The 25,954-nt window shown below is 41.4% G+C and overlaps 1 protein-coding gene across 15 annotated transcripts in view; it reads right to left on the reverse strand.

The window, feature by feature from the left end:
* TCF4 (transcription factor 4) overlaps positions 1-15,241 on the reverse strand; it is a 552,151-nt gene extending 536,910 nt beyond the window's left edge. For 4 of the 15 annotated variants that reach the window (XM_073543839.1, XM_073543838.1, XM_073543836.1 and 1 more), the window contains exons 1-2: positions 14,523-14,860; positions 12,880-12,952 (exon numbers count right to left, since the gene is read on the reverse strand). In XM_073543839.1, the coding sequence (XP_073399940.1) occupies positions 12,880-12,952; positions 14,523-14,594 (145 nt within the window). In that variant the 5' untranslated portion in view covers positions 14,595-14,860. Of the gene's footprint in view, positions 1-12,879; positions 12,953-13,315; positions 13,412-13,831; positions 13,851-14,311; positions 14,861-14,888 lie in introns of those variants that run through there. The other 11 variants (XM_073543841.1, XM_073543840.1, XM_073543843.1 and 8 more) reach the window with 10 other exon arrangements.
* Between the last annotated feature and the right edge of the window lie 10,713 nt (positions 15,242-25,954).

A 25,954-nucleotide genomic window follows, 5' to 3' on the forward strand; every position in this document is an offset into this window, starting at 1 on the left:
TCTCCCATTAACGACATGGTTTATTTACCCATCCTGTATGACCTCATAGAATCATAGAATGGTAGAGTTGGAAGGGATCTCCAGGGTCGTGTTCAACCCCTGCTCAATGTAGGATTAACTAAACCATCTCAGACAGATGTCTGTCCAGCCTCTGAAGACTTCCATTGAAGGAGAACCACCTTTCATGGCAGCCTGTTCCACTCATTGATCACTCTCACTGTCATTAAGTTTTTTCTAATATCTAACCCGTATCTTCTCCCTTTTAGTTTAATTACTCTCTGCTCCTGACCTCGGCTATGTGTATCGATCTTGTGCCGCCTGCCCTGACCTCGAATTGTCTTCTATACCTTGTACCCATGTCTCAGACCCTCCAGTCAGCTGCAGCAGTCCTGGGTACTACCTTGGAATGGTACCGGGCATCTACCAGCAACCCAGCCTATCCTATCCATCAGAGGCCAAAGTGAAGACACGGTAGACATTTAGTCATGCCCCTTCAGTGTAAGGCCGGCCCATGGCGCAGTGGGTTCACACCCACCAGCATTATAATGGCCTGATCTGAGCCATGTATAGAATCAGATAACAGCTCAGTGATCGTTATTAGCCTTTATTGACAAAAGAAGTCCAACCAAAGTGATTATGACCTTCATTGTAACGCCTAAAGGGAAATCCCAAGAGTCAGTCACTCCTCTATGACTTTCAATCACCCCAACAGGGCATTTAGATAAGGGAGATTAAAATAGTATTGCATTTTAATTTTTCAAAACTAGAATTTTAGCAAAATATTGTCACAGACTAATAAGACTTACAATTATTGTCATTTGAAGTCTGGATCAATTTCTACCAAAAATGTCTTTAAAAAAACAAAACAAAACAAAACTTTAAATAATTTCTTGTTGTAAAAGATGAAGAAAAACATTATCATGAAGTTTAAAAATAAAATAAATTCAAAACATAAGATGTAGATAATAAGGATGATAATAAGATTTACTTCTATTACCCAAAGGTCTGGGCTGAGTTACTCAAATAAATCCCCACGGTACCAGGATGAGGTAAAACTGCATCACTGTAAAATAAGTGTCTGCCTTAATACATTCATATTCCAGATTTCTAAAAATGCATTTACAATGTAATCATGCGAGGAGCGCTATTTAAACAGCAAGTGCAAAGCAAACTTTATGACTGATAAACTGAATTACACAGGCATAATTTGATTAGCCATTTAGCGCAGCATTTTCCCAATCTACTACTGAAAATCTAGACAGCAAATGGAGGGAAAAAAAAGTAGATTAAGAAACTAAAATATATTTCTTATGGAGAGAAAATGTCTTAAGTTTGAGTGAAAAAAAAAATATCACAATTAGATGAATAAATATTTTTAAGAAAAAAACCCAACTAATTTAACTATATTTACAATTTCAAATAACCAATGAGATTAGAATTAAAGGGATTGTCTACTTTTCTCATGTAGAAGTGCAGCGCTTCACAGCCTCCCATGTCCTTTACCGTTCCATTTTATTTTCTAGGAACATTTGCACAGTGTCAGGGATTTTATAACGTTACAGACAAGTTTATGAGTATACCAAATAGGTGATAATGATCATCACTTTCCTATGTAGGTTGAAACACAAACTAAAACAGAAAGAGATGTGTTGGAGGCTTAAACCTGGGTGAGGAGTAGCCGAATTCTATTACAAAGGTGAGGATGTGGAAGATAGTTTCATGTCACACCACGGCAAGACTGAGATGAGCAACAAGACTCAAGGTAGATATACTGCATCGGCGAGGTGTCTCCAAGGCAAATATTTCAAAGCAGGCTGGGGTTTCAAGATGTGCTTGTTCAAGCTATTTTAAAGAAGCAACAAGAAATGGCCAAAATTGAGGGCAGTAGATGCTGTCATCAGACAAGCAAACTTTGTGCAGTTCATGAAAGTAACATCATGCTTACTTCCCTTTAAAATTGGAAGATGTCCAGCAGTGCCATCAGTTCAGAACTGGCATAAACTAGTGGGACTCAGCTGCACCCATCTACTGTTTGAAAAGTATGTCCGTGATTGGTCTCCATGGAAGAATTGTGAATTAAAAGCCATACCTTCGACTTGTAAACAAGTCAAAGCCTACAAGGTTGTGAAGGAACTATTAAAACTTTTATTTCTGAAAGCACTCTTACTTTGTAGTGCAGATTAATATTTTATGACTGTAATTAGATCAGTTTAGCTGGAGGAAAATTGATATCGATTTTTTCACTGGGTCAAATTGAAGAGGTTGTCTAGAATTGAAACACAAGAAACACTCCCACTCTTGCCCATTGGTTTTATCTGGTATTGCAGCTCAGTCACATTCAAATGAACAAGATTGATTTATGATATCAGGCATGAACAATGGACAAATATGGTGCCATTTTTAATCTTAGACAACCTCAACATTCAGGTAAATATATTAAAATTAAAGATGGCAAAGTCTCCAGTATGTTGTCCAGCAACATGTATAATCAAAGTAACTACAATATTGGCAAACCTCATGGAATACTTGATCTTCCATAGAAAAAGTCGAAGAACACTTTCCCTTTCACAATGTCACTCGACAGCTACTTTAAATTTTTGGACAAACTTCAGTTTAAAGGCAAAGAAATCCAACTGGATATTAGTTCCAAATTCAGACAATTCTGTTAATGTTAAATAAAGTGAGGACAATATTATAATTTAAAGCAATTGTTCATCATCTATAACCCCTTTCCATGATACAGTGGGGAAAAAAAGTATTTAGTCAGTCAGCAATAGTGCAAGTTCCACCACTTAAAAAGATGAGAGGCGTCTGTAATTTACATCATAGGTAGACCTCAACTATGGGAGACAAACTGAGAAAAAAAAATCCAGAAAATCACATTGTCTGTTTTTTTTTCATTTTATTTGCATATTATGGTGGAAAATAAGTATTTGGTCAGAAACAAAATTTCATCTCAATACTTTGTGATATATCCTTTGTTGGCAATGACAGAGGTCAAACGTTTTCTGTAAGTCTTCACAAGGTTGCCACACACGGTTGTTGGTATGTTGGCCCATTCCTCCATGCAGATCTCCTCTAGAGCAGTGATGTTTTTGGCTTTTCGCTTGGCAACATGGACTTTCAACTCCCTCCAAAGGTTTTCTATAGGGTTGAGATCTGGAGACTGGCTAGGCCACTCCAGGACCTTGAAATGCTTCTTACGAAGCCACTCCTTCGTTGCCCTGGCGGTGTGCTTTGGATCATTGTCATGTTGAAAGACCCAGCCACGTTTCATCTTCAATGCCCTTGCTGATGGAAGGAGGTTTGCACTCAAAATCTCACGATACATGGCCCCATTCATTCTTTCATGTACCCGGATCAGTCGTCCTGGCCCCTTTGCAGAGAAACAGCCCCAAAGCATGATGTTTCCACCACCATGCTTTACAGTAGGTATGGTGTTTGATGGATGCAACTCAGTATTCTTTTTCCTCCAAACACGACAAGTTGTGTTTCTACCAAACAGTTCCAGTTTGATTTCATCAGACCATAGGACATTCTCCCAAAACTCCTCTGGATCATCCAAATGCTCTCTAGCAAACTTCAGACGGGCCCGGACATGTACAGGCTTAAGCAGTGGGACACGTCTGGCACTGCTGGATCTGAGTCCATGGTGGCGTAGTGTGTTGCTTATGGTAGGCCTTGTTACATTGGTCCCAGCTCTCTGCAGTTCATTCACTAGGTCCCCCCGCGTGGTTCTGGGATTTTTGCTCACCGTTCTTGTGATCATTCTGACCCCACGGGGTGGGATTTTGCGTGGAGCACCAGATCGAGGGAGATTATCAGTGGTCTTGTATGTCTTCCATTTTCTAATTATTGCTCCCACAGTTGATTTCTTCACTCCAAGCTGGTTGGCTATTGCAGATTCAGTCTTCCCAGCCTGGTGCAGGGCTACAATTTTGTTTCTGGTGTCCTTTGACAGCTCTTTGGTCTTCACCATAGTGGAGTTTGGAGTCAGACTGTTTGAGGGTGTGCACAGGTGTCTTTTTATACTGATAACAAGTTTAAACAGGTGCCATTACTACAGGTAATGAGTGGAGGAAAGAGGAGACTCTTAAAGAAGAAGTTACAGGTCTGTGAGAGCCAGAAATCTTGATTGCTTGTTTCTGACCAAATACTTATTTTCCACCATAATATGCAAATAAAATGAAAAAAAAACAGACAATGTGATTTTCTGGATTTTTTTTTCTCAGTTTGTCTCCCATAGTTGAGGTCTACCTATGATGTAAATTACAGACGCCTCTCATCTTTTTAAGTGGTGGAACTTGCACTATTGCTGACTGACTAAATACTTTTTTTCCCCACTGTATCTGTCCAAGCAGACTGCATCACAGAAGCGGTCCGAGCTTAGAAACTCCCTCTATTAGACAAAAAGGAGAGCTTCTAGGCAAAGAAGGGTAATCAGGGGCGTTACACATCGCTAAAGGGGGTCGTGTTATACAATGTAATTTTGGGTGTTTTTTTTTCGGTCACGCTGCCGAACACTCCAATTAACTTTTTCTTTCAGGTGGTAAGTGATAAATCTATGTAAAAGCAGAAGGAGGTGATCCCATGATCTCTGCAAAACAAAAATACTGTAAACTAAAAAAAAATTACAAAAAAAATCTAAAAATAAACTCAAACATAGGAAAACAGTCAGTCATTTCGAAAAAAAAAAAAGTGTCATATGAAGGAAATTAGGCAAAATGACTTATGATTCCAAATATAACATATTGGGAACTACGCATGACCAATTCCTGTCTGGTGCGTCGCTGTAAGTGTACAAGCTTCATCATTTGATACTTACCAGTGTAAAAGGTTGGCAGAGACCCTTAAAATAAATTTTAGGAGAGTAAGTTACCAATTAAATGAACCCATTGGCTTTCGGTGTACTGAGCAATCACACCCAACGTAAGCCTATATTCTAGAGTTCAGCAAAAAGATTCACAGGACTTTGGTCTAGCGATCATATTTGTGGTCCATTGGTGCCGAACTAAATCCCTGTGAACCTCCTCCCTGCCGGTATCCTAAGAGCTTCTTTTGAATAATAGGCCCACTGCAACACCATTATTGCAGGTTGACATGCGCATGACATTGTGCCAGTGTAACAAGCCAGAAAATACCCCGTGCCAGACTATGTCTGGGTTTAAAGTGGCCTAGGCCAGAGTATACCCTGGGTATATTCTGTCCTGGGCCACTTTAACCTAGAGCATAGTCTGGGACGGGGTATATTCTGGCATGATACACCGGGTTTACTAATCAAAAGAAGGTGGGGATGCCAGGAAGGTAGAAGGAAGTTTGTAGGGGTCTGATCCAGCGGCCACTGACTACCGATGTGACTGATGGACCAGAGTCCTGCAAATCTTTTTGCTCTTCTCTATTATATACCAGAATATCCACTAAACTGTTACCTTTAGGTATGAAACAAAACGATCCTTCTGAGTAGAGCTGCTATTACTTGGAAAAAATATATAGACCTTTTTTTATGGGAGCCTTTAAGAAACCGTTGGCTGGTCATTACTTACCATTGCCATTAAAGCTGTGGTAAAAACCCATCATGTTAATAATATGCCATTTATATGCAGGCCGAACTCAAGTAAACATCCAGATCATCCACAAAATAGGTCTTAGGCTGGTTTCACACTTGTGTTGAGTAGAGCTGTGTGGGGCTGCGTACTTCCTCTGTCAAGCCCCGCCCACTGCCACACCTCTTCCATTTAGCTCCGCCTACATCTGCAGGAGTCCTGCTTACCTATCTTTAACATTGGGTACGCAGACCATGCGGATGCCTCCGCATTCATCGTTTTGACGCTGTGCAACCTAAGAAACTGTCAATATTGAGATCCAAGTCAGTTGTTTCAGAACACAACCGCCTTCAAACTCCATTATTCCCAAACATTCAGCATATCTATTAGTTGGATTCTCATTCAATTACCTATTGCCTCCCACTTTGCCATTGATTCTTTATAATACATACACTACATTTCACTCTACCACCATCCCATCAACACACATGAAGTTTCCAATATCGGATGGGTTGATCACCCTACTATCTTGATTAGCATCTGATGACACTTGTTGCTTCCCTTGCTGGTGCTCTAATCGTTCATCTAATTTGACTATCCCTCATCCCATCCCCAATGGGGGTTTGAATGATTAGTAAGAAAATTTAAATGGGGCAAGTATGAGTTCTTCAATAAGCTCCTTCTTCTTTGATCCTTTGGTCAACCTTTTGAGCAACCTGGTATTTTGGGCGTATTCTACTTTTGAGCCTTCCTAAAGGATTTTAGAGTGTCTCATTAGAAAAATAGTGTCTCAAATGTTCCAGGAAATAATAAGCCAAATATATTAAGTTGCCAAGCTCTACACAACAGAGGCGCAACCCATCCCCTTTTTTTTCACCATAACAGGTCAATGAGAAAGGAACACTTTCCTTATCAATGGTCTATGAAAGGGTGGATTTTTCCATTGCAATACTATTGAGGAGTATGAGGCATTTGGCATCTACTTAGGTTTCCTACACTATAAACTTAGCATGCAGATTAGCTCAAGCTGTCCATGAATGTTAAAGACAATCCCCCTTTCAGAACGCAGCCCCTGATAATCTACTGAGGTCTGACTCCTTAAACCACTGGCCAAGAGCACTGGAGAAAGCCATCAGACAGACTGGGAAAATGCAGCAATTAGAGATTTGCAGTCAAGTAATGTGTCCACCAGATGGAAGCCCAGTGAAAAGCCTACTTGCCAGCATTCATAGCTCTTCTTTTGCTTAGCCAACCTGGCGCGACTTCATATGTGCATCACGCCACTATGATGAAGTTGCCCCAAGCCAGCTATTCAAAAGTAGAAATCTGGATGCCATCAAGCTAGAGATGGTTGCAGGGCTCACATCCACCAGCCACAGATTACTGATGTAGCCACAAGACCACTTGACATAGCCGTAATCACTAGTACTAATACATGACAGCTATATAAAATCTTTCTTACATCACAAGGATAGCTCAAGTCCACCAGAATGGGTGCAGCCCATACAAGGTCACTCTCCTTTCTGGCTCGTAAAGTGGGTTCAGTGTGGAAGACACTCTATGATGTCCATCTGGACAGGGATTGTTTTCCCAAGTGAACCCTTTTAATTTTAAAGCCAAATTTATTTCTACATACAGACGATACATATTGGAGGACATCTTTAGTCTTTTAGGCCATAATTCCTAAGATAGTTTTTACCAGAATTCTGGTCTAAAACTGTTCGAAAAGTTGTCAAGCTTTTTTTGCAATTCGTAGTTGAGGAAACACTTTGTGGCTTTTTAAACCAGTCCAATTCAGCTCTGCCAAAGTTATGTAGCCAGTAAGTGGTATGGCCAAGCAGGCCGACAAATTCATCAGTCATAATTATCGCCTTGAAATGTAATTCAGTGTAAGACTGGAGTACATTTCTTATGATGGTAGATGAAAGGTATGACAAAATCAATAAGAGGCACCAGCCTCTTAATCCACATCTTAATACAGGGCACCCTTCATCAAGACTGGCATCCAAAGCACCCAGTCTTGAGGGATCAGGGCCAAAGTGTCTTTCGTTCATAGGTCATTCTAGAAGAATATTTTTAGTCAGTTCCTTATGTATGTTTTTGTTTTATATAGTTTTTTATGGTAGAGCTTGGGATTATGGTATTCTGGTTATAAAATGATGGATCCTTGGCTTCACGCTGGACAAATTAAAGACACTCTGAAGTCGTGTCTTTCTTTTGTTTTTTTCTTTCCTTGATTCAGCTCGGTTTTTCCAGCTGTACTTGTTGTGTTGCATGTATCAGAGCTTTCATCAAAGGAAGATGAAAAGGAGCCATGGATGGCAGGGATTCATTCCTTCCCCATTGAGCTTTTATCACATCTGCTTGTCGAGAGTCATCTAAACATCCTTCGGCCAAGGTGGGGTGGGGAGATATGCAAGATCACTTTTGATCAAAGTACGACGGGGGATATCCCAATAGTACCAGTGCTTAGTAAATGCTAACCAATTCCCCCCTTGTGAACCTTGTTTTGGGTCAGTTTAACTCTTGTAGTGACACATGGGTCATTACTTGAATTCTTGCACATGCTCAATCTCTATGTTGGTGACACTTTCCGGAAATCAAATAAAAGGAATAAAATCAAATACATTTCTTAAAATTCACAAGCTGAGACTTTGTTTAGATGGTTGTTCTCGTGCTTAATCTTTGGAAGTGTACCGCTCATCTGCCTCTTGACTTCCAGTTTGCCGTGGGGACAGTGCGCTCCTGAAGATTGACAGTTCAGACCAGGGACATAATTGCATTGCTGGTCCAAACTTTTTTGTCCCTCCGGTAGGAGCACAGGGATCCTACGCAAGTGCTCCAGCGATCTGGTTAGATTCAGATCAGTACTTACAGGGCTTTATAGGAAAGAGTTTGCAACCACTGTACACGCTCAGCCATTGCTGCTAGACCGCAGTGGTGGCTGGTAACCAAGTCACCGATAATGAAACGATAAAATGAAAAATCCTTTGGATTTTTTAAAAAAGATTAAAATTGAAAAATTGCTTATTTTTGCAACCACTTGACAATCTTGACCATAATCGATGTCAAGACAACCTCTTTATTAATTCATTGTCAACCCCATGCATTGGGCCTCCGATATCTATTAGGCCTTACAGTATATGGTTGTCACAAGAGGAGAAAACATTTGTAGACTTTGTCCAACTTTATAGAACTGGGGGATGTAGGTTTCTAGGAAATACTATAAGAGGATACATTAAGCAGAATTAAATAAGTTAGATGTAGGAGTTATGAGTTTATCCATAGCAGGAACATTCCTCTTGACTTGCATAGGACTGCAGGTCGACCAATTTTGCAGGTCAACATTTCCTGTTCCGGACCGCTCTTTCCCTGAATTTAGATAACAGAGTATGAAATATTATAATTTTTGTCTCTATATTAGTCTCTGTGCCTTATATATAAGGGAAATATGGGTCCATAATAGGAAACTGCCCATGAAAGTAAGAACTGGCAACCAGATCGACTAGTTCTTATCTTTCAACCATTATCATCCTGCGCAAATGATGCAGCAAATGCAAAATCCATCTCTGCTGCATTCATGGCGGAAACTAGGTTTACGTGCAAACCCGTGTGATACAGCGGCGTAATCTGCAGCCAGATGTAACAACCGACAAGCTCCACTCCACTGCACCGGTAATCCAGGCGACAACATCGAAACACCAGCAAATGAGTGAACCTCACCACCAGAAATAGATCAAAACCGGCAGTGAAAAAGTCTCCTACTTCAATTTCCCACCTGAACCAAAATTTACCATTTTCCATTGCACCTGCTCAATAAAAAAAACCCAAAAAACCAGAATATTCTACAGTCTTTTTTTTTTTTTTCTTAGTACCTGCGGAAAACACTATGGGAAGCGTAAATCATGGTCAGCCACAGACATAATATGTAGATGATACCCAATGTACTGTGTGATCAAAGTATTGAGAAAGTTTCAGCAAATTTGGCCAAGATATTGCAAAAATATTACTTTATTTAGGTAGTAAGTGTTTGATAAACTTTTACATATTTATGTATGAAGATTTATATATATATATATATATATATATATATATATATATATATATATATATATATATATATATATATATACACACACACATACACACAGAAGTTTTCATGTTTTCTTTATATCTATTATATCTAGCCATCAACGACTATTTAAAAAGTATCTGAAAGCAAAACCACCCGTCACAGGATTTTGTCAACCAGCCAAAACCGTATGCCATAAACAACAATATAAAAAAAGACAAGAAAATAATAAAAAAACCATGTTGTTCAATGGCTTCCATTGCCTCCTCACAGAGCTCAGTAGCTAGAACCAACCACAAATTCCTGTAAATGTCACCTTTTCTCTCTTCTTTTTTTCCTTTTTCCAAAAATCATTTCACACCATATTTTAAAAGTACTTTTTTCAACCCGAGCAAAAAAAACAAAACAAAAACAAAACACAACAAGAAAACCACACAAAAAAAGCTAAGAAAAAAAAAAAAAAAACAATAAATTTTATTATTATTTTTCGTGGCACAGACAGATTGAAAAGAGAAGGCGAGCAAGTGAATGTGGTGGGTGTAGAAACTGACTTTTTAAGAGTTGATATCAACAACATATGTGTAAGGGCAGGCGGGAGGGGAATTTTTTTTTTTTTAGGTGAAATAATTCCTCGGTGAGGCTGGATTGTGCTGAACACCTGCAAACATCAAACACAAACTGCTGTTTCTTTACTGGGCTGAAAAAAAAAAAAAAAGACTTTCATGTGAAAAAATGTTCCATGGGAATGTGAGGACTAGGACTCAGGTTACAGCGGAGCTCTCCTGCAGACTATAGCCCTTATGTAGTCATCCAGGGTGGGAAGCCCCAAACCGGTTCCTGGGTGCGCTGCTGCGCTATCTACACGCTACAAAATTTGTCAAAAACACTCAACATCTGCAATGGTGAAAAAGACGACAAGGCAGCGAGCGTAAATGTGAAATATGACTGCGCACTGCGAAATCTCCAACCCAGGAGCTTTTTGTTGCAATGATTTTTCTTTTTTCCCACCCTGGATTTTTTTTTTTTCCTTTTTCAAACGCAAAATAATTCCTAGAACACAAGAAAAAAAAAAAAAATTAAATACCCAAAAGACTTAGCAGCTTGAAGGCATTACAAAAAACTGACATCTGCTCTCGTCCAATCTTTCACACTTCTGCAGCTGAAAAAGGCGCACAATGGTCTACGCCGCACCTGTCCGCTAATAAGGCAGGGGGTGAGGACGGATACTTTCAGCCACCCGCCGATACACAGGTAATGGCGACCTAAGACGCTGTGATCCCCCACATGTCGTACAGTGCGGGGGGCTGACATCCGTGTGGTGTATGGGGCGGACGTGGGCGCTGTAACCTGTCAGCAATTCTTATCGATCACCGGGTATCTGTTCCTTTACCGAAAGCTGAGCAATGCTGTCGTCTATGTGCGGTCACAGGCGGCAAAAAGCCCAGAAGCCTCCCCGACAAAAAACCTATCAAAGGCAATCGGAAAAAATATCTATTATCTATCAGATCTATCTATTGATCAATCTATGTATATCTCTTTTTATCTTTCCATATGTAGGTATGCATCTTTCCATGCATCCATCTGTATATCTATTAATCCATGGGCAATACAAAGAAGAATCTGTTCATTTCTATATCTCATATCTATGTATCTACATTTATATAGGCCATTCAAAGAAGTATTTATCTTATCTTTCCTGTGTCTATGTATCTATACACATAATTTATTTCAATGTATCTATCTATTCATGGGTAATCCAAAAAAGTATCTATTTATCTATCAATTTATCTATCGATTATCTATCATCTATTATCTATGATCTGTCTTATATCTATTCTCTATATATCTATTATCTATCAATCTATCCATCCATTATCCATCCATCAATCTATTATCTATCTATCCATCCATTATCTATCTCTCCATTTATCCATCCATCTATTAGCTATCTATCCATACATCCATCTATCCATACACCCATCCATACATCCATCTATCCATCTATCTATCCATACATACATCCATTAATGTATCCATTCATCCATCAATTAACTATCCATCTATCCATCCATCTCTCCATCTATTATCTATACACCTATCTATCCATTTATCCTTCCATCTATTAGCTATCTATCCATCCATACATACATCTATCCATCCATACATCCATCTATTAATGTATCCATTCATCCATCTATTATCTATCCATCCTTGTAGAATTATCCACAAACTTTGTAAACTAAGTTGACAATCCAGGAACATGCCATCTCCAATATCGATTGCAATCAATTCTCATTGTCACGTGAGTATTCTCCATCATGAAATCACCGGTCACAATACAATCATTACCTATATTACCACTAATTATGGGTAAAGAAGAAAACAAAAGGGAAAAAATAAAAGATTCCTGTAACGCCATAATGAGAGCGCTCTGCTTCCTGGGGGGCATCTCCTAGGACCCTACGTGTAACGTTACTGCGAGGGGTTTTTGCTATTAAGTTTCCAAACTGGAAATGGATCTTAAAGTTCATGTAGCGAGTAATATTTCCTCTGTTCATTTGCAGTGAAGAGCAGATGACATTCAATCCCATGATTTCAAATTATGACGAGCCTCTACGACGACTATCTACAGGCAAAACGTGTGAGCGCCAGTCTCTTTAAAACATTGCAGCTGTTACAATTGTGAAGGGGGGGGGGGGGGGAGAGTTGGGTCTTTTGTGTTTTCCATCCCAAAAAAATCCTTTGACAAAAAAAAAAAATTTGGTTTGGGGGGGGGGTTGGAATATGTATTTTCGGAAACAAAAGAAATGTATGTTTACGGCCTTTGCCCGGAGCCTGGTGTGCTGTATACATTGCGGCCAGCTATTGGGTGCCAGTCTGGGCATGAGGGAGCCAAAATTGTCTGTAACATAACAACCTCTGATCACTGATCTCTTCTTCTACTCACTGTCCACAGCCACCAAAATAAAACATTCCACCACAAAGCAAAAAAAGCAAAAAAATAAACAAATAAAATCAAAACAGCAAAAAAACAAGACAAACAAAAGAAAAAAGTATACTAAAGATCATTTAATACCATCGGTAACCTAACAAAAGAGGATTTAATAATTCTAAAAATAGATAAATAATTTATTCCAGCAAAATAAACCACAGTCATAGAAACATAACACCTTGGCATAAAGACCAATGACAAAGTAAAAAACAAATCAAAATGTTAAACAGCCCAGAAAAAAAAAAAAAAAAAAAACAACATGTTTTACATACTTGGCCCTGTAAAATGTCCACTTGCCAAAGACGTTGGTCCATTTTTCCCACTGCTGACAGGAGGGGAAAACATCTGAAACAGACAGAGCAGAAGAAGTTGAAGAGAACTTTATGGTTTCATTGATGTCAATGCGAGAAAAAGAATTATATTTAAAAAAAAATAATAAAATAAAAAGAAAGACATTGATAATATTTGAAATTAATTTTTAACCCCCCAAAAAAATAATAATAAAAAAAATAAAACTTAAATATGGATTGATTACGGATAAAATTAGCAACTTTATAATTTTGGATTGATTATATAAATATCAAAAAATAATATATATATATATATATATATATAAAATATAAATAAAAAAATACATATATATTTGTTTATAAATTTAAATTGCAGAAGAACATATTAGACAACAGGATGATCATCAAAGTGTCAAACCTTTTGTAAAGCTTCACTATCTCATCGATGACAGTGATACTATGTAAACATCCACTGGCACCTGCATTAAACTACCATGTAATGCACACAACAGAGGAAACAAGTCACAGTTCTGCAAAGAAGAATTTTTTTTTTCTATTATTTAGATTCTAATTGGTTTCTCTTATTCGACGTGTCTGGTGGTGGATACGCACCTTCCCTGAGTCACACATGCAAGAAGAGAAAAAAAAAAAAAAAAAATTTCTAACAAATGAAAAAGTGCAAAAAGAAAAAAAAAAAAAAAAAAAAGAGAGAGAGAGACAGGGGCTGTAATGTGCCTGGGGCTACAGATCTTGTCCAAACTTCCGAAAAGCCATTTCTCATAGGGAGGAAATTCTTTCGCCTTGGCAAATAAAAGCCTGGAGGTCCAAGATGCTAGTTCCAATCCACAATGATCTAAGTCATGCCATAGTTTCCACCTATAGAACCGCCAAACCATACACATACATGTAGACGCAGACACACTATAGAGAATACCTCCCAGCTGTTTGCAGCGGTTCCAAACAAGTGGGATACTGTTGGAATCCAAAAGGCAATTTTTTTTTTCCGACACCCCCCCCCCCAAAAAAAAAAAAAAAAAAAAACCTTGCAAGGAGACACCTGGGAATAAGCATTTTACTTGGTAATTACAAGAGATCAACTCTGGTCCCCTACACGGAAAGACAAGCAAGTTTTCTTCTACATGAGTGCCAAGGCAAAAAAAAAAAAAAAAAAGAGAAGACAGCGAGAGAGCTGCAAGGGATGGGAAACCATCCAGAATGACAAGACTTCTTGCAAACATCACAAGCCAATAAAAAAAATAATGAAATAAAATAAGATAAATGAAATGGACAAAGTAAAACAAAATAACCAGAACCATCATCGTGCAAATTATAATAATAATAATGATAAAGAATGCTTGCAACCGAAACAGAATAGCAACAATGTAACAAAAAAAAGAAGCTTTTGCATATTTACCATGGATTTCCAATGGCAACAACTCAGGTAACACAGAGTTTGCTATGTTTTATTATGGGCTGTTGCTGATGTTGTTTGTTTTTTTTTTTGTTCCTGCCGCTCAGCTAGTTGTAGAATTTTTTTTTGTTCCTGCTATGTTTGTATTTTTGGTTGTTGTTGTTGTTGTTTTGTGTTTACAGCTGTTGTTTTAATTTCCACCGTGGGTTCTTACCGCACTGAAATCCAGTAAATCACTCAGTTCTTTGTCCGTCCCTAAGGCAGCCATTCGCTGTTGGTGATTCATTTTTAGGAAAAAAGGATACAGGCACCTAGGAACATGGGCTTTGCAAGTCACTAGGGCCTGTGCATCAGGAAAGGGTTAATTGCAAGGGGGGGGGTGGTGGTCGGTGAACAAAAAAAATAAATAAATAAATAACAAAAGCCTGGAAGTCTGAAAAATAGCACTATTCTGGGTACCCAATCCCAGACCCAAATAGTGCTGTTTTGGGCTGAATTCTGCTCAGCAGTGCCTGCTCTCAGTCCCCTCCCCTTCCCCCCCTCCGACTTGTGCAGGGCTTAGGTGGGCATGGCTACTTACTGCTTGCAAGGGATGAGTTTGTATCTGCTCCTCCTCCTTCTCAGCTCCCTCCTGTCAATGATTGGTGCCAGGCTCCAGCACAAACAATAGGGGGGGAGCAAAGTGGGCCAAGTTCCCCCCCCTCTTGCAAACTTCTTAGTCACTAGGAAATGTCCAGTTCAAGTTCAGGTTTGCAATGACCCCCAAGATGCAGAAGAAGAAGAAGTGGCAGCAGCAGAAGTGGTTGGCAGCAACAGCAGCAGTAGTAGCAGCAACAAGAAGAAGAAGAAGCAAGAGTTGAGTGTGCTGTGTCCTCTTCCCCTGCCTCAGTATGTGCTGTGTGCAGACATCGGCTTGCTGAGAGGCTGGGAGTGGAGGAGGAGGATGAGGGGGAGGTGGGAGTGGAGGAGGAGGAGGAGGAGAGGGGGGGTTTGGAGTGATGATTCCCCCCCTCTTGACTACAGCAGCAGCAGCAGCCTCCTGGCTCATCTACTAGGATGCTAGTAGCTACAATCCCCCTTCGGTTTGGCATGGCATCCCTCAACCTGCTTCCGGACTTGGATAATGGCTACTTCTTCAGCAATTTTGCAACAATTTTACAAAAAGTTGGAGACATCTTTAGCAGCTTTTGGAGAGATCCCCCCCCCTCTTTTCCCCACCCTTCACGGCTTGTAGGGTATAGCTAGAATTTTGGGTATTCGGAGGATTTTACGAAGCATTTAGGGCTTACGATGAATGTCGAGTGCCCCAGCATGCTCATTTGTGCTGCATCTGGGCCCTACAGATTGCAATCCTATAGTGCTACGCGTAGCCCTTGGGGGGGACTACAAGTCCCTGCTTGCTGCACCTGGCCTGGCGGTTCCAAAGCAGGTGCAGAATGGCCAACCTCTCTGGAGAAAGCCGCCTAGTTAACTCTTTCCAGTTCTCGATTCACTTCGTTACGCCTTGAGCATGCAGAAGATGGAAAAGCATGTGCATATGTCATATATATATATATATACACACCCACCCTCCCCGGCTAAACCCCCTCCTTTTCTATATCTTGGAGGAAGTAAGCTTAGGAAAAGGAAAAAAAAAAAATACAAGGCTCTTAAAAGACACCTGCAGCAAATAAATTCCCCGCTCTGAGACGCTTGGCTTAACCCTTTGCTAGGCAAAGTCTGCTGTTACGGTTTTTTTGATATATTTTTTTTTTTTTACAGCTTTTTTCTTTTTCTTTTTTTTTTCTTAGTAGGCCTTGGACATTTTGTATATCCGACATATTATATCAATCCTTTGAAAATATAGGCAGTGATATCCTGTTACATGGGGGCAACAGTAGAGATTTCCGCGGGGCTCCTATATTCCCACCGATCAGTGGTTAAAAAAATAATATATATATATATATATATATAACTTTGAATATATATCAAAACGTTTTACCAATATCGTGGCAATTATTGGTTTAACAATTCCCCCCCCCCCAAATTATAATATTTTTGAATAATTGAAGATTGAACTTGATGGACTCAGATCTTTTTTTTTTCAACTAATATAACTATGTAAAATCAGCTTGTTTCTATCCAGTCACATGAAATGTCGCCCTACACAAGGGTTCCTAGATAAGGACACATTCACATTTCTGTCTTTTGTTACGCGCCCTAAGGCTACATTCCCACGATAAGTTTTTTTTGGGTTGAGTTTTTTTTACATTGTGTATTTTCAGTTAAAAAAAAAAAAAAAAAAATGCCGAAATGGTGCAGAAAATCTGCAACATCAAAAGTGCAACCAATGCTCATTGTGGGAACGCAGCCTTGGTCCTTTGTCTGGAACAAGCATGGATATAGTAACACGATCTGCTATAAACACGGACTGTAGATACATAAAGAGGATCAACCTGTGATAAGCGGCATTTGTATTCTGCTGGGATGAACGTCGTCAACCCCGTTGAGTGCCAAAGCTCAGCCCCGTAACGAAATACATTCCATATGGAATTTTTATGTCAAGGTCCAGATTAATTGACACTATTTTATTTACTTTAAATTAATGGGGTAAAAAAAAATATAAACAAAATAATGATCTTAAAAGAAAACTTCAGAAGATTGTTCGTATATAAAGTCCAGAAAAATGTGAAAAGAACAAAGTGGTACACCAAGATTTAAAGGGGTTCATTTTTTTTTTTCTATGGGCCTAAGCTCTTATCAGCAGGTAGTTTCTAACTGCCTGTCTGTTCTGACGTGCAACAATCTCTCCCAGCTCAGAGCGGTCATAGTCCGCTCCTGCTTCCTGTGACGTCGCATGCGCACAGAGCAGCTCCTTCTCTTCCTCTCTGCTCTGTCGAATGGGGACTGGTCCACAGGAGAACAGGAAAATCCTCTGGTGGGCCGCCACCCTCTTATATTAGCAGTACTTGACGCGATATACTTGAATCACTATCACTACAGACAAAGGCAGCATCTTATTAATTTAATAATCTATCCAGTCCATTGTTTTATATATTTGTGATTGAGAACAATGTCATATTTGCATATAGTTGAAAAGTGGGGCCCTGGAGTTGGTTACTGGTCTGGCACTGACTGGGCGTCACTACCGATGTCAGGTTGATTGATAGCCCAAGGGAGCTGTCAATCAAAATGACATCAGTAGTGAAGCCCTAGCCACGGAAGAGAAGGAACAGCTCTGTGGATGTGACATCACAGGAGGCGGGAGAATCACAGGAGTAGAAGTCCGTGATCGCTCTGAACCAGGAGAGAGATAGTTTCATGGCAGAAGAGGCAATTACTTAGCATTTACTTGTCCCATAAGACTAAAAAATTAAGACCCCCGTTTATTAATTTTTTTAAGCTCATTTTTCCTTTTTTTTTGTTTTGAGGCATTCAATGACCTTTACTGCTCCAAATTCATCATACCGTACGTGAATTTGGTGCAAAGTAAAAACAAGGGTTTCTTTCCTGTCCTTAACCATTTTTTATTTTTTTTATTTTTTGCAATATCTGGCATTTTTTTCCGAATGTGACTTTTAAAAACACGCATAGAATTATTGCAGTAAAGGAAACTAGAGTGGAATTGTGCCAAGTTTGAAGAATTTTCAAAAATTTGCAAATTGATGTTACAAGGGCAAACATCTGAAATCACTAAACATTGCCCATAAAGTGCTAAAAAAAACAAAAAAAAAACAGGCAAGATCATATAGAATTGACTAAAAAAAAGTCACAACTAGAATAATGAATTTGTGTGAAATAAAAAAAAAAAAAGGTGCAACACACACAAAACTAGACGAAACAAAAGCTCAAAGGCGATGATGAAGCCTTGGATAACCCATTTAAAGATATCACTCTGATAGCCAATGAAAGTTATAACTTTTTGCCAGGAAATGCCAGAGTTTTTTTTTTAAAAAGCCAATGGACACTAAGGCCCAGGAAACTTTCAGTCATGAAGTGGTTAAATAATATTAAAAAATGGCAGAAGATCGTATAAATGACTCTTCGGTCCTTATTCATCAAGCCTGGCGTTTTGTACCCTAGTCCTGTTGAAAAATGAGCTGGAGCAAGAAGCGCCAAATTCATTATAGGCTGTGTTCACACGTAGCATTTTTTTTGCGTTTTCGTGGCGATTCTAAATGCGCGATTTTGTAGAGAAAACTAAAAAAAAAAGCATCCCATGCAATCCTATGTGATTCCGCACATGCTGTGCTAATGCTGCGGTTTTTTCCGTGGCGGAATTGCATTGAGGAAAAATACGCAGCATGTTCATTCTTTGTGCGAAATCGCGGGAAAATCCAGAAAAACCGCACACATAGGAATGCATTGTTCCGCTTACTTTCTGCATGTGGCTGTGTCCACCATGCGATAAGTAAACAGAACATTTGCGGATGGTACCCATGGTCCGGAGGAGAGGAGACTGTCCTCCGGGCTGTGGGTACCATATCCCTGTAAAAAATAGAATTTAAAATTAAAAATCGTCATATTATCACCTTCCGGCGTCCCACTCAGCGTCCCCAGGCCTCAGCGATGCTCCCGCCAACTCCCGTTCCCAGTGATGCATTGCAACAATGACCTTTGATGACATTGCGGTCTCACAAAACCGTTGCGGTCTCGTGAGACCGCGACGTCATCAAAGGTCATTGTTGCAAGGCATTGTTGGGAGCGGGACCTGCCGGGAGCATTGCGATGATCGGGAACGCTGCGCGGGACCACAGAAGGTGAGCAAAACACCATTTTTTATTTTTTTTAAATTATTTTAAACTTTATATCTTTTTACTACTGATGCCGCATAGACAGCCTCAATTGTAAAAAGTTGGTCACACTTGTCAAACACTATCACAAGTGTGACCAACCTGTCAATCAGTTTTCCAAGCGATGCTACAGATCGCTTGGAAAACGCTAGCATTCTGCAAGCTAATTGCGCTTGCAAATCGCTAGTTTTTCCGTGGGAATTTAAAATGTGGTTTTATCGCTTATTTCCCGCGGAATGGAATTCCGGAATTCCTGCAGAAAATTCCGCGGGAATTTCACACGTGTGCACATAGCCTTCGGTGCATCTTTCAGCTCCCGTGCTGCCAGACAAGGATGTATTCCAATCTTCATTGCTGTCATCTTAGGGTTAACCTTTTAGGGTTTAGATTTAAAGTAGAGAGTTAATGTAGAGCGTTAATGCAGGAGAATGCAGATAGTCAATATAGAGAGTTAATGTAGGAGACTGTAGAAACTTAACAGGAGAATACCAAATTAATGTAGAGAGTTAATGAAGGAGGCTGCATAGAGTTAATTTAGGAGAATGTAGAGACTGAGTTGATGTAGGAAATTGTAGAGTTAATGTAGGAAGTTGGTGTAGGAGAATGTAGAAAATTAATAGGAGAATACAGAGTCAATGTAGGGAGCTACTGAAGGAGACTGCAGAGAGTTAATCTAGGGGAATGGTTACAATTTTTTTTAAAACAAAAACCAAGAAAAAGCAAACTGAGCATGTACGCTCCGTGAATATTAATAATACATGGAAATAACATTGGGTACTTAGTTAACATTATTTTGATAAGCAAAGCGTAAACTCCATCCCACCATGACAAGATCTAGTATCAACACCTTACCGACATCGTAATAGTACGCCAATGTCGGTATCCCTCCCTTTGATGTGGGCTCCGGCGGTGAGCTCACATCTTTTCCGGGACATGTCAGCTGTTTTGAACTGCTGACATGTGCCCGCAATAGTCGGGGGTGGAATTGCGATACATCCGTGACTATTAACTAGTTAAATGCCACTGTCAAACGGTGACAGCGGCATTTAATGGCACTTCCGGCCATCGAGCCGGAAATGCTCTCACTGGTGACCAGCATCACGTGATCGCGGGTCACGGGTGCGCCGGCATGACAACCTGAGGTCTCCTGGAGACCGCTATGGTTGTTAGTGCTGAATTGCTATGAGCGCCACCCAGTGGTCAGCGCTCATATCAAGTCAGTAATTCTGCTACATAGAGGTGATCTGCTCATCGCCTCTATGTAGCAGAGCAGATCGAGTTGTGCCATCTTCTAGGCTCCTATGGAGACTATTGAAGCATGGCAAAAGTAAAAAAAAAGTGTTTAAAAATATTAAAAAAAATATAAAATTTTAAATCACCCCCCCTTTCGCCACCATTCAAAATAAAACAATAAAAAAAAATCACACGTACACATTTGGTATCGCTGAGTTCAGAATCACCCGATCTATCAATAATATAAGGGTTAACCCGATCGCTAAACGGAGTAGCAAGAAAAAAATTCAAAATGCCAGAATTAAGTTTTTTTGGTCACCGTGACACTGCATTAAATGCAATAACGGGCGATCAAAAGATCGAATCTGCACCAAAATGGAATCTCTAAAAACATCAACTCGGCGGGCAAAACATAAGCCCTCACCCAACCAGAGATCACGAAAAATGGAGACGCTACAGGTCTCACAAAATGGCACAATATGTTTTTTTTTTTTTTAGCAATGTTTCAAATTTTTTTCACCTCTTATTTAAAAAAGAACCTAGACATGTCTGGTGTCTGTGAACTCGTTATGACCTGGAGAATCATAATGGCAGGTCAGTTTTAGCATTTGGTAAACCTAGCAAAAAAGCCAAACAAAAAACAAGTGTGGGATTGCACATTTTTGCAATTTCACCACACTTGGAATTTTCTCCCCGTTTTCTAGTACATCACATGATAAAACTAATGGTGTGGTTTAAAGCTACAGCTCGTCCCACCAAAAGCAAGCCCTCACATGGCCAGTTTGAAAGAAAAATAAGAAAGTTATGGCTCAGGGAAAAAGGTGAGTGTTGTGAGTTCATTTTCCCCTTCACCATTGAGGTCTGATGAACTCCCTCTTCTGGTGAAGGAAGGTAGTGAGGCTGATTACCAAGCACCTGGGTATGATGATGACGACTGGGTGACGGGAATTGCTGACTGGATATAAGGCAGCTGACGCCCTTCTGCCTTGCTGGTGATCTCTCTGAGGGATTCTAGGAGACCAGTCTGATTCCTGCTCCTCAAAAGCTAAGTTGTCTGCACTGCTTTTTGCATTTGTGTTTTGTTTTGCCTTGTTTTTCTGAATTTCTGCCATTCCCTGCTGGGGTGAGTTGAATTCCTTTTTGCTCTGTCTTCAGAAAATACCTGAGTGCTGATATAGTCTTTTTGAAGCCTAGCATCTTCAGGGCCTTTTTCCCTTTCAGCCTGTTGGCCCTTGTTTTGATAGGGTTTTTGGCGGATTGCAGACAGCAGCTTTCCTATCCTGTCCTATTTAGTTAGCCTGGGCCCCATCATTTGCTCAGCCTATCTTTCTATCTGTGTGAGTGTTTTTTCATCTTGCTTCACCGTCATTATATGTTGGGGGCTGCCTATTGCTTTGGGGTCTGCTCTGGGGCAGTTTAGATTTCCCTTTCTGTCTTTAGGCTATGTAGTTCTCCGGCTGTGATCGAGGGGTCTAGGGCACCGTAGGAACCTCCCACGGCTACTGCTAGTTGTTGTTGATAGGTTCAGGGGTCTGCAATCCGATAGCTGCCAACTTCTCTGGTTTTCTGGACTTAGCTAGTATTTCTGTTTTTGCCTCCTACGGTGACTCATTCATAACAGAATCACCAGCCATACCACAGATCCTAGGGTACTGAATAGCAGGAAAGAATTGTAAAAAAAAAAAAAAAAAAAAAAAAAAAAAGGTGTGTATATTCTTTCCTCTATATCTCTGAGGCAGTAGGGGGAATTTTTAATTCTCTCAATGGAGATAAAGCAATTGTCTGATCGTGTGGAGCAGCTCGCTGTGGAAGTGTGGGGAATTTCCGCCTACCTTGCTCATTCACATGCTGCTGAACCAAAGATTCCTACTCCTGATGTGTTTTTTGGGGATCGGTCTAAATTTTTGAATTTAAAAAATAATTGTAAATTATTTTTTGCCTTGAAGCCTAACTCGTCAGGGAGCTCCGCGCAGCAGGTTAAAATTGTCATCTCTTTGCTGCGTGGCGATCCCCAGGATTTGGCGTTTTCTTTGAAACCAGATGATCCTATTCTGACTAATGTGAAAGCATTTTTTCAAGCCTTGGGGTTGTTGTATGACGAACCTAATGCTATTGATCAGGCTGAAAATACCCTGTTGGCATTGAGCCAGGGTCAAGAATCTGCAGAATTGTACTGTCAAAAATTCCGAAAGTGGGCGGTCCTTACTACCTGGAATGATAATGCCTTGGCTGCTCTCTTTCGGAAGGGTTTGTCAGAAGCCGTAAAAGATACTATGGTGGGATTTCCTGTTCCCTCTGGTCTGGACGATTCTATGTCATTAGCCATTCAGGTTGATCGGCGTTTACGTGAACGCAGGACTGCATGAGAGGTGTTGCCACCGGTTGAACAAATGTCTGAACCTATGCAATGTGATAGAGTTTTGTCCAGTGTAAGAATCATGTGGGAATAGTGGATGAGGGCAGGTATATCTCGCCCAGATTCCTTTCCTATGTGGCCTAGTCTGGTCAGTATCGCACCTGCTTACTAATGGATAATGGGAGGTGGATATAAAAGGATGCAAGGTGGTTGTGTGAGTGTCTCAGCCTGGGAACACAGAGAGCCTGTCTGTGTGAGAGACACACGTGAGTGGAAGCAGTGCCCACTGCAACTGTGGTTTGGCTGGACGGGAGAAGCCCGCCAGTTGGTAGTTAGGTTGTCCATTGTTTAGTTAGTGCCGGACAGGCAAGGATTTGTTTTGTGCTTTATTTCCCTTTGCATTGCTTTCACCATTAATAAACCTGACCCAGGGTCAGTTACACCCGAATCCCAGCTCTGTGCCTGAGTTTCATGCTGAATGCACATGACCTTTGACCCCAGCAAAGGCGATCCCGGAGTGTTTTATCACATTGTGGTGGAGAACGCGGGCATCACGTTGCAAGCATGAGCATGGAGGACGTGGTGAAAGCGCTGGTACAGTCCACCGCCGTCCAGCAAGAAGCTAATCGGGTGATGATGGCCCAGCTGAAGGAGTTGGTGGACATGACAGTTACCGATCGTTCGCTTCTCCAGCAGGTGGCGCAGCGCTTGGCAAGCTTACCTGAGCTTAACCTGGAAGCCGAGTCGAGAGTGATTCACGTGAGTCGGTACTGGCAGAAAATGACGCCTGATGATGACGTCGAGGCATACCTGACCACGTTTGAATGGACGGCGGTGCGAGAAAAATGGCCGAAGGCACGATGGGCCGGCCTGATTGCCCCGTTTCTTTCCGGTGAGGCCCAAAAGGCGTATTATGACTTGGAACCTGAAGCTGCGCAGGACTTTGACAAATTGAAAGCCGAGATCTTGGCCCGACTGGGAGTGACGACCGCTGTCCGTGCACAGAGAGTGCATCAATGGACTTATCAGCCGGATAAACCACCGCGGTCACAGATGTTCGACCTGATCCACGTGACGAAGAAGTGGCTACAACTCGAGGTGCTGACAGCGCCAGAGATAATCCAGAGAGTCGTCATGGACAAGTACCTGAGAGCTCTACCGCCAGCCCTGAGGAAGTGGGTAAGCCATGGAAATCCTACGACTGCAGATCAACTGGTGGATCTGGTTGAACGTTACTCCGTGGCGGAAGGACTCCGAGACGACGCTATCCCACCTCGTTCTTCATCATCTCCACGTGGAACCGGTAAGACTGTTCCAGGGAGTAGGGGAGATGGAAAAATCCCTAAGACAGTGGGGGAGGAAAACGGGACTGCCCGCACTGTGAGGCCGAGAGTAACGAACTATGGTCTAAGCAAGGGGCCCGTTAGGTGTTTCCGCTGCCAAGAGATGGGACATATTGCTGCGAACTGTCCGGTCACTACTGAACCCATGCAGTGCAACCTCACAGACTCTAAAAACCGCATGTCTATGGTTGCACGGGTAGTGAGTGTGAATGCCGGTCAAAAGGATGTGGAAAAACACTTGTGTGATTTAACTGTTGATGGCAAAAATGTGGTGGCATTGTTAGACTCGGGAATTGTGGTGACTCTGGTGAAGGCCAGTCTGGTGACAGCCCCGACTGGACCATCAGACAAATTCTCTGTAACGTGTGTGCATGGAGACACCTGTTCGTACCTCACCATGGTCATATGCATTACAACTTCCTATGGGTCTGTGCAACATAAAGTGGGACTCGTCCCGGCGTTATTGCATGATGTTATCCTGGGCCGGGACTTTCCCCACTTCTGGCAATTGTGGGAGAAATGTGGGAGATGCCTTCAGGTAATAGTGTACATGATTCTTCTCCCAGGGCGCGTGTGGGTCCCGAACCCCGGGAAGAGGTCTCCCCGGAAGACTCGGGGGAAGAGTCTGTGGGAAATGACCTGCAGTTCCCGTTTTCAGTCATGGCGGGTGATACGGAGGAGACCAGGGAAGAGGAGGAGGCTGACAGCCGTCCACCTCCCCGTTTGCCGGATTTAGAAGTTCAGAAAGATGACTTCCAAAGCGAGCAAATAAAGGATCCTACCCTTTCTCAGGCTAGGACAAATGTAAAAGTGATAAATGGGGTACCCGTAGAACCTGGCTCTAGGCTGGCATATCCTTACATGGTTCTGGAGAATGATTTACTCTATCAGATAGAGAAAAAGGGGGAAGATACGGTGCAACTATTAGTCGTGCCAAAACCCTACCGGCGGCAGGTGCTGGACCTGGCCCACGGACATGTGATGGGAGGTCACCTGGGAGTCCAGAAAACCACCGAAAGGATATTACACTGTTTTGTTTGGCCAGGCATGCATCACGATATTCGAGTATATTGTGAGTCTTGTCCTGACTGCCAAGCCTCTGCACCTAAGCACCGGTTCTGTAGCCCTTTGGTACCCCTACCTATTATTGAAGTCCCGTTTGAGAGGATTGGGATGGATTTAGTTGGGCCCCTTCCACGGTCTGCACGTGGACACCAACATATCCTGGTCATCTTGGATTATGCCACTCGTTACCCGGAGGCCATCCCTTTGCGTAACGCGGCCACCAAGACGATTGCCAAGGAACTGGTGCATGTGTTTAGTCGGGTCGGTATACCAAAACAGATACTCACCGACCAGGGGACCCCCTTTATGTCCAGGATAATGAAGGAGCTCTGCCGATTGTTACAAATCGAACCGTTACGCACATCCGTGTATCACCCTCAAACAGACGGGTTGGTTGAACGGTTCAATAAAACTCTGAAGCAGATGCTGAGAAAGGTGATAGACAAGGATGGGAAGAACTGGGACTATTTACTTCCGTATTTGCTTTTTGCCATCAGGGAAGTACCCCAGTCTTCCACGGGATTCTCGCCTTTCGAGTTATTGTACGCCCGACGTCCTCGCGGACTATTAGACGTTGCAAAAGAAACCTGGGAGGGTCAGGTCACTCCATTTAAAACAGTGATAGATCACGTCACACAAATGCAGGACCGTATTGCGGCTGTTATGCCTATCGTCAAAGAACACATGATACAGGCTCAAGGAGCCCAAAAAAGAATCTATGATAGGGGCGCCAAGATCTGTACGTTTGCACCCGGAGATAGGGTGTTGATCCTGGTCCCCACGGTGGATAGTAAGTTCCTGGCAAAGTGGCAGGGCCCCTTTGAGATCAAGGAAAGAGTTGGTGAAGGAAACTACAAAGTATACCAGGCAGGTAAAC

The sequence above is a fragment of the Dendrobates tinctorius genome, unplaced genomic scaffold (assembly GCF_039654945.1).
Source record: "Dendrobates tinctorius isolate UK_male_01 unplaced genomic scaffold, ASM3965494v1 ptg000135l, whole genome shotgun sequence".
In the NCBI taxonomy this organism is placed as follows: Eukaryota; Metazoa; Chordata; class Amphibia; order Anura; family Dendrobatidae; genus Dendrobates; species Dendrobates tinctorius.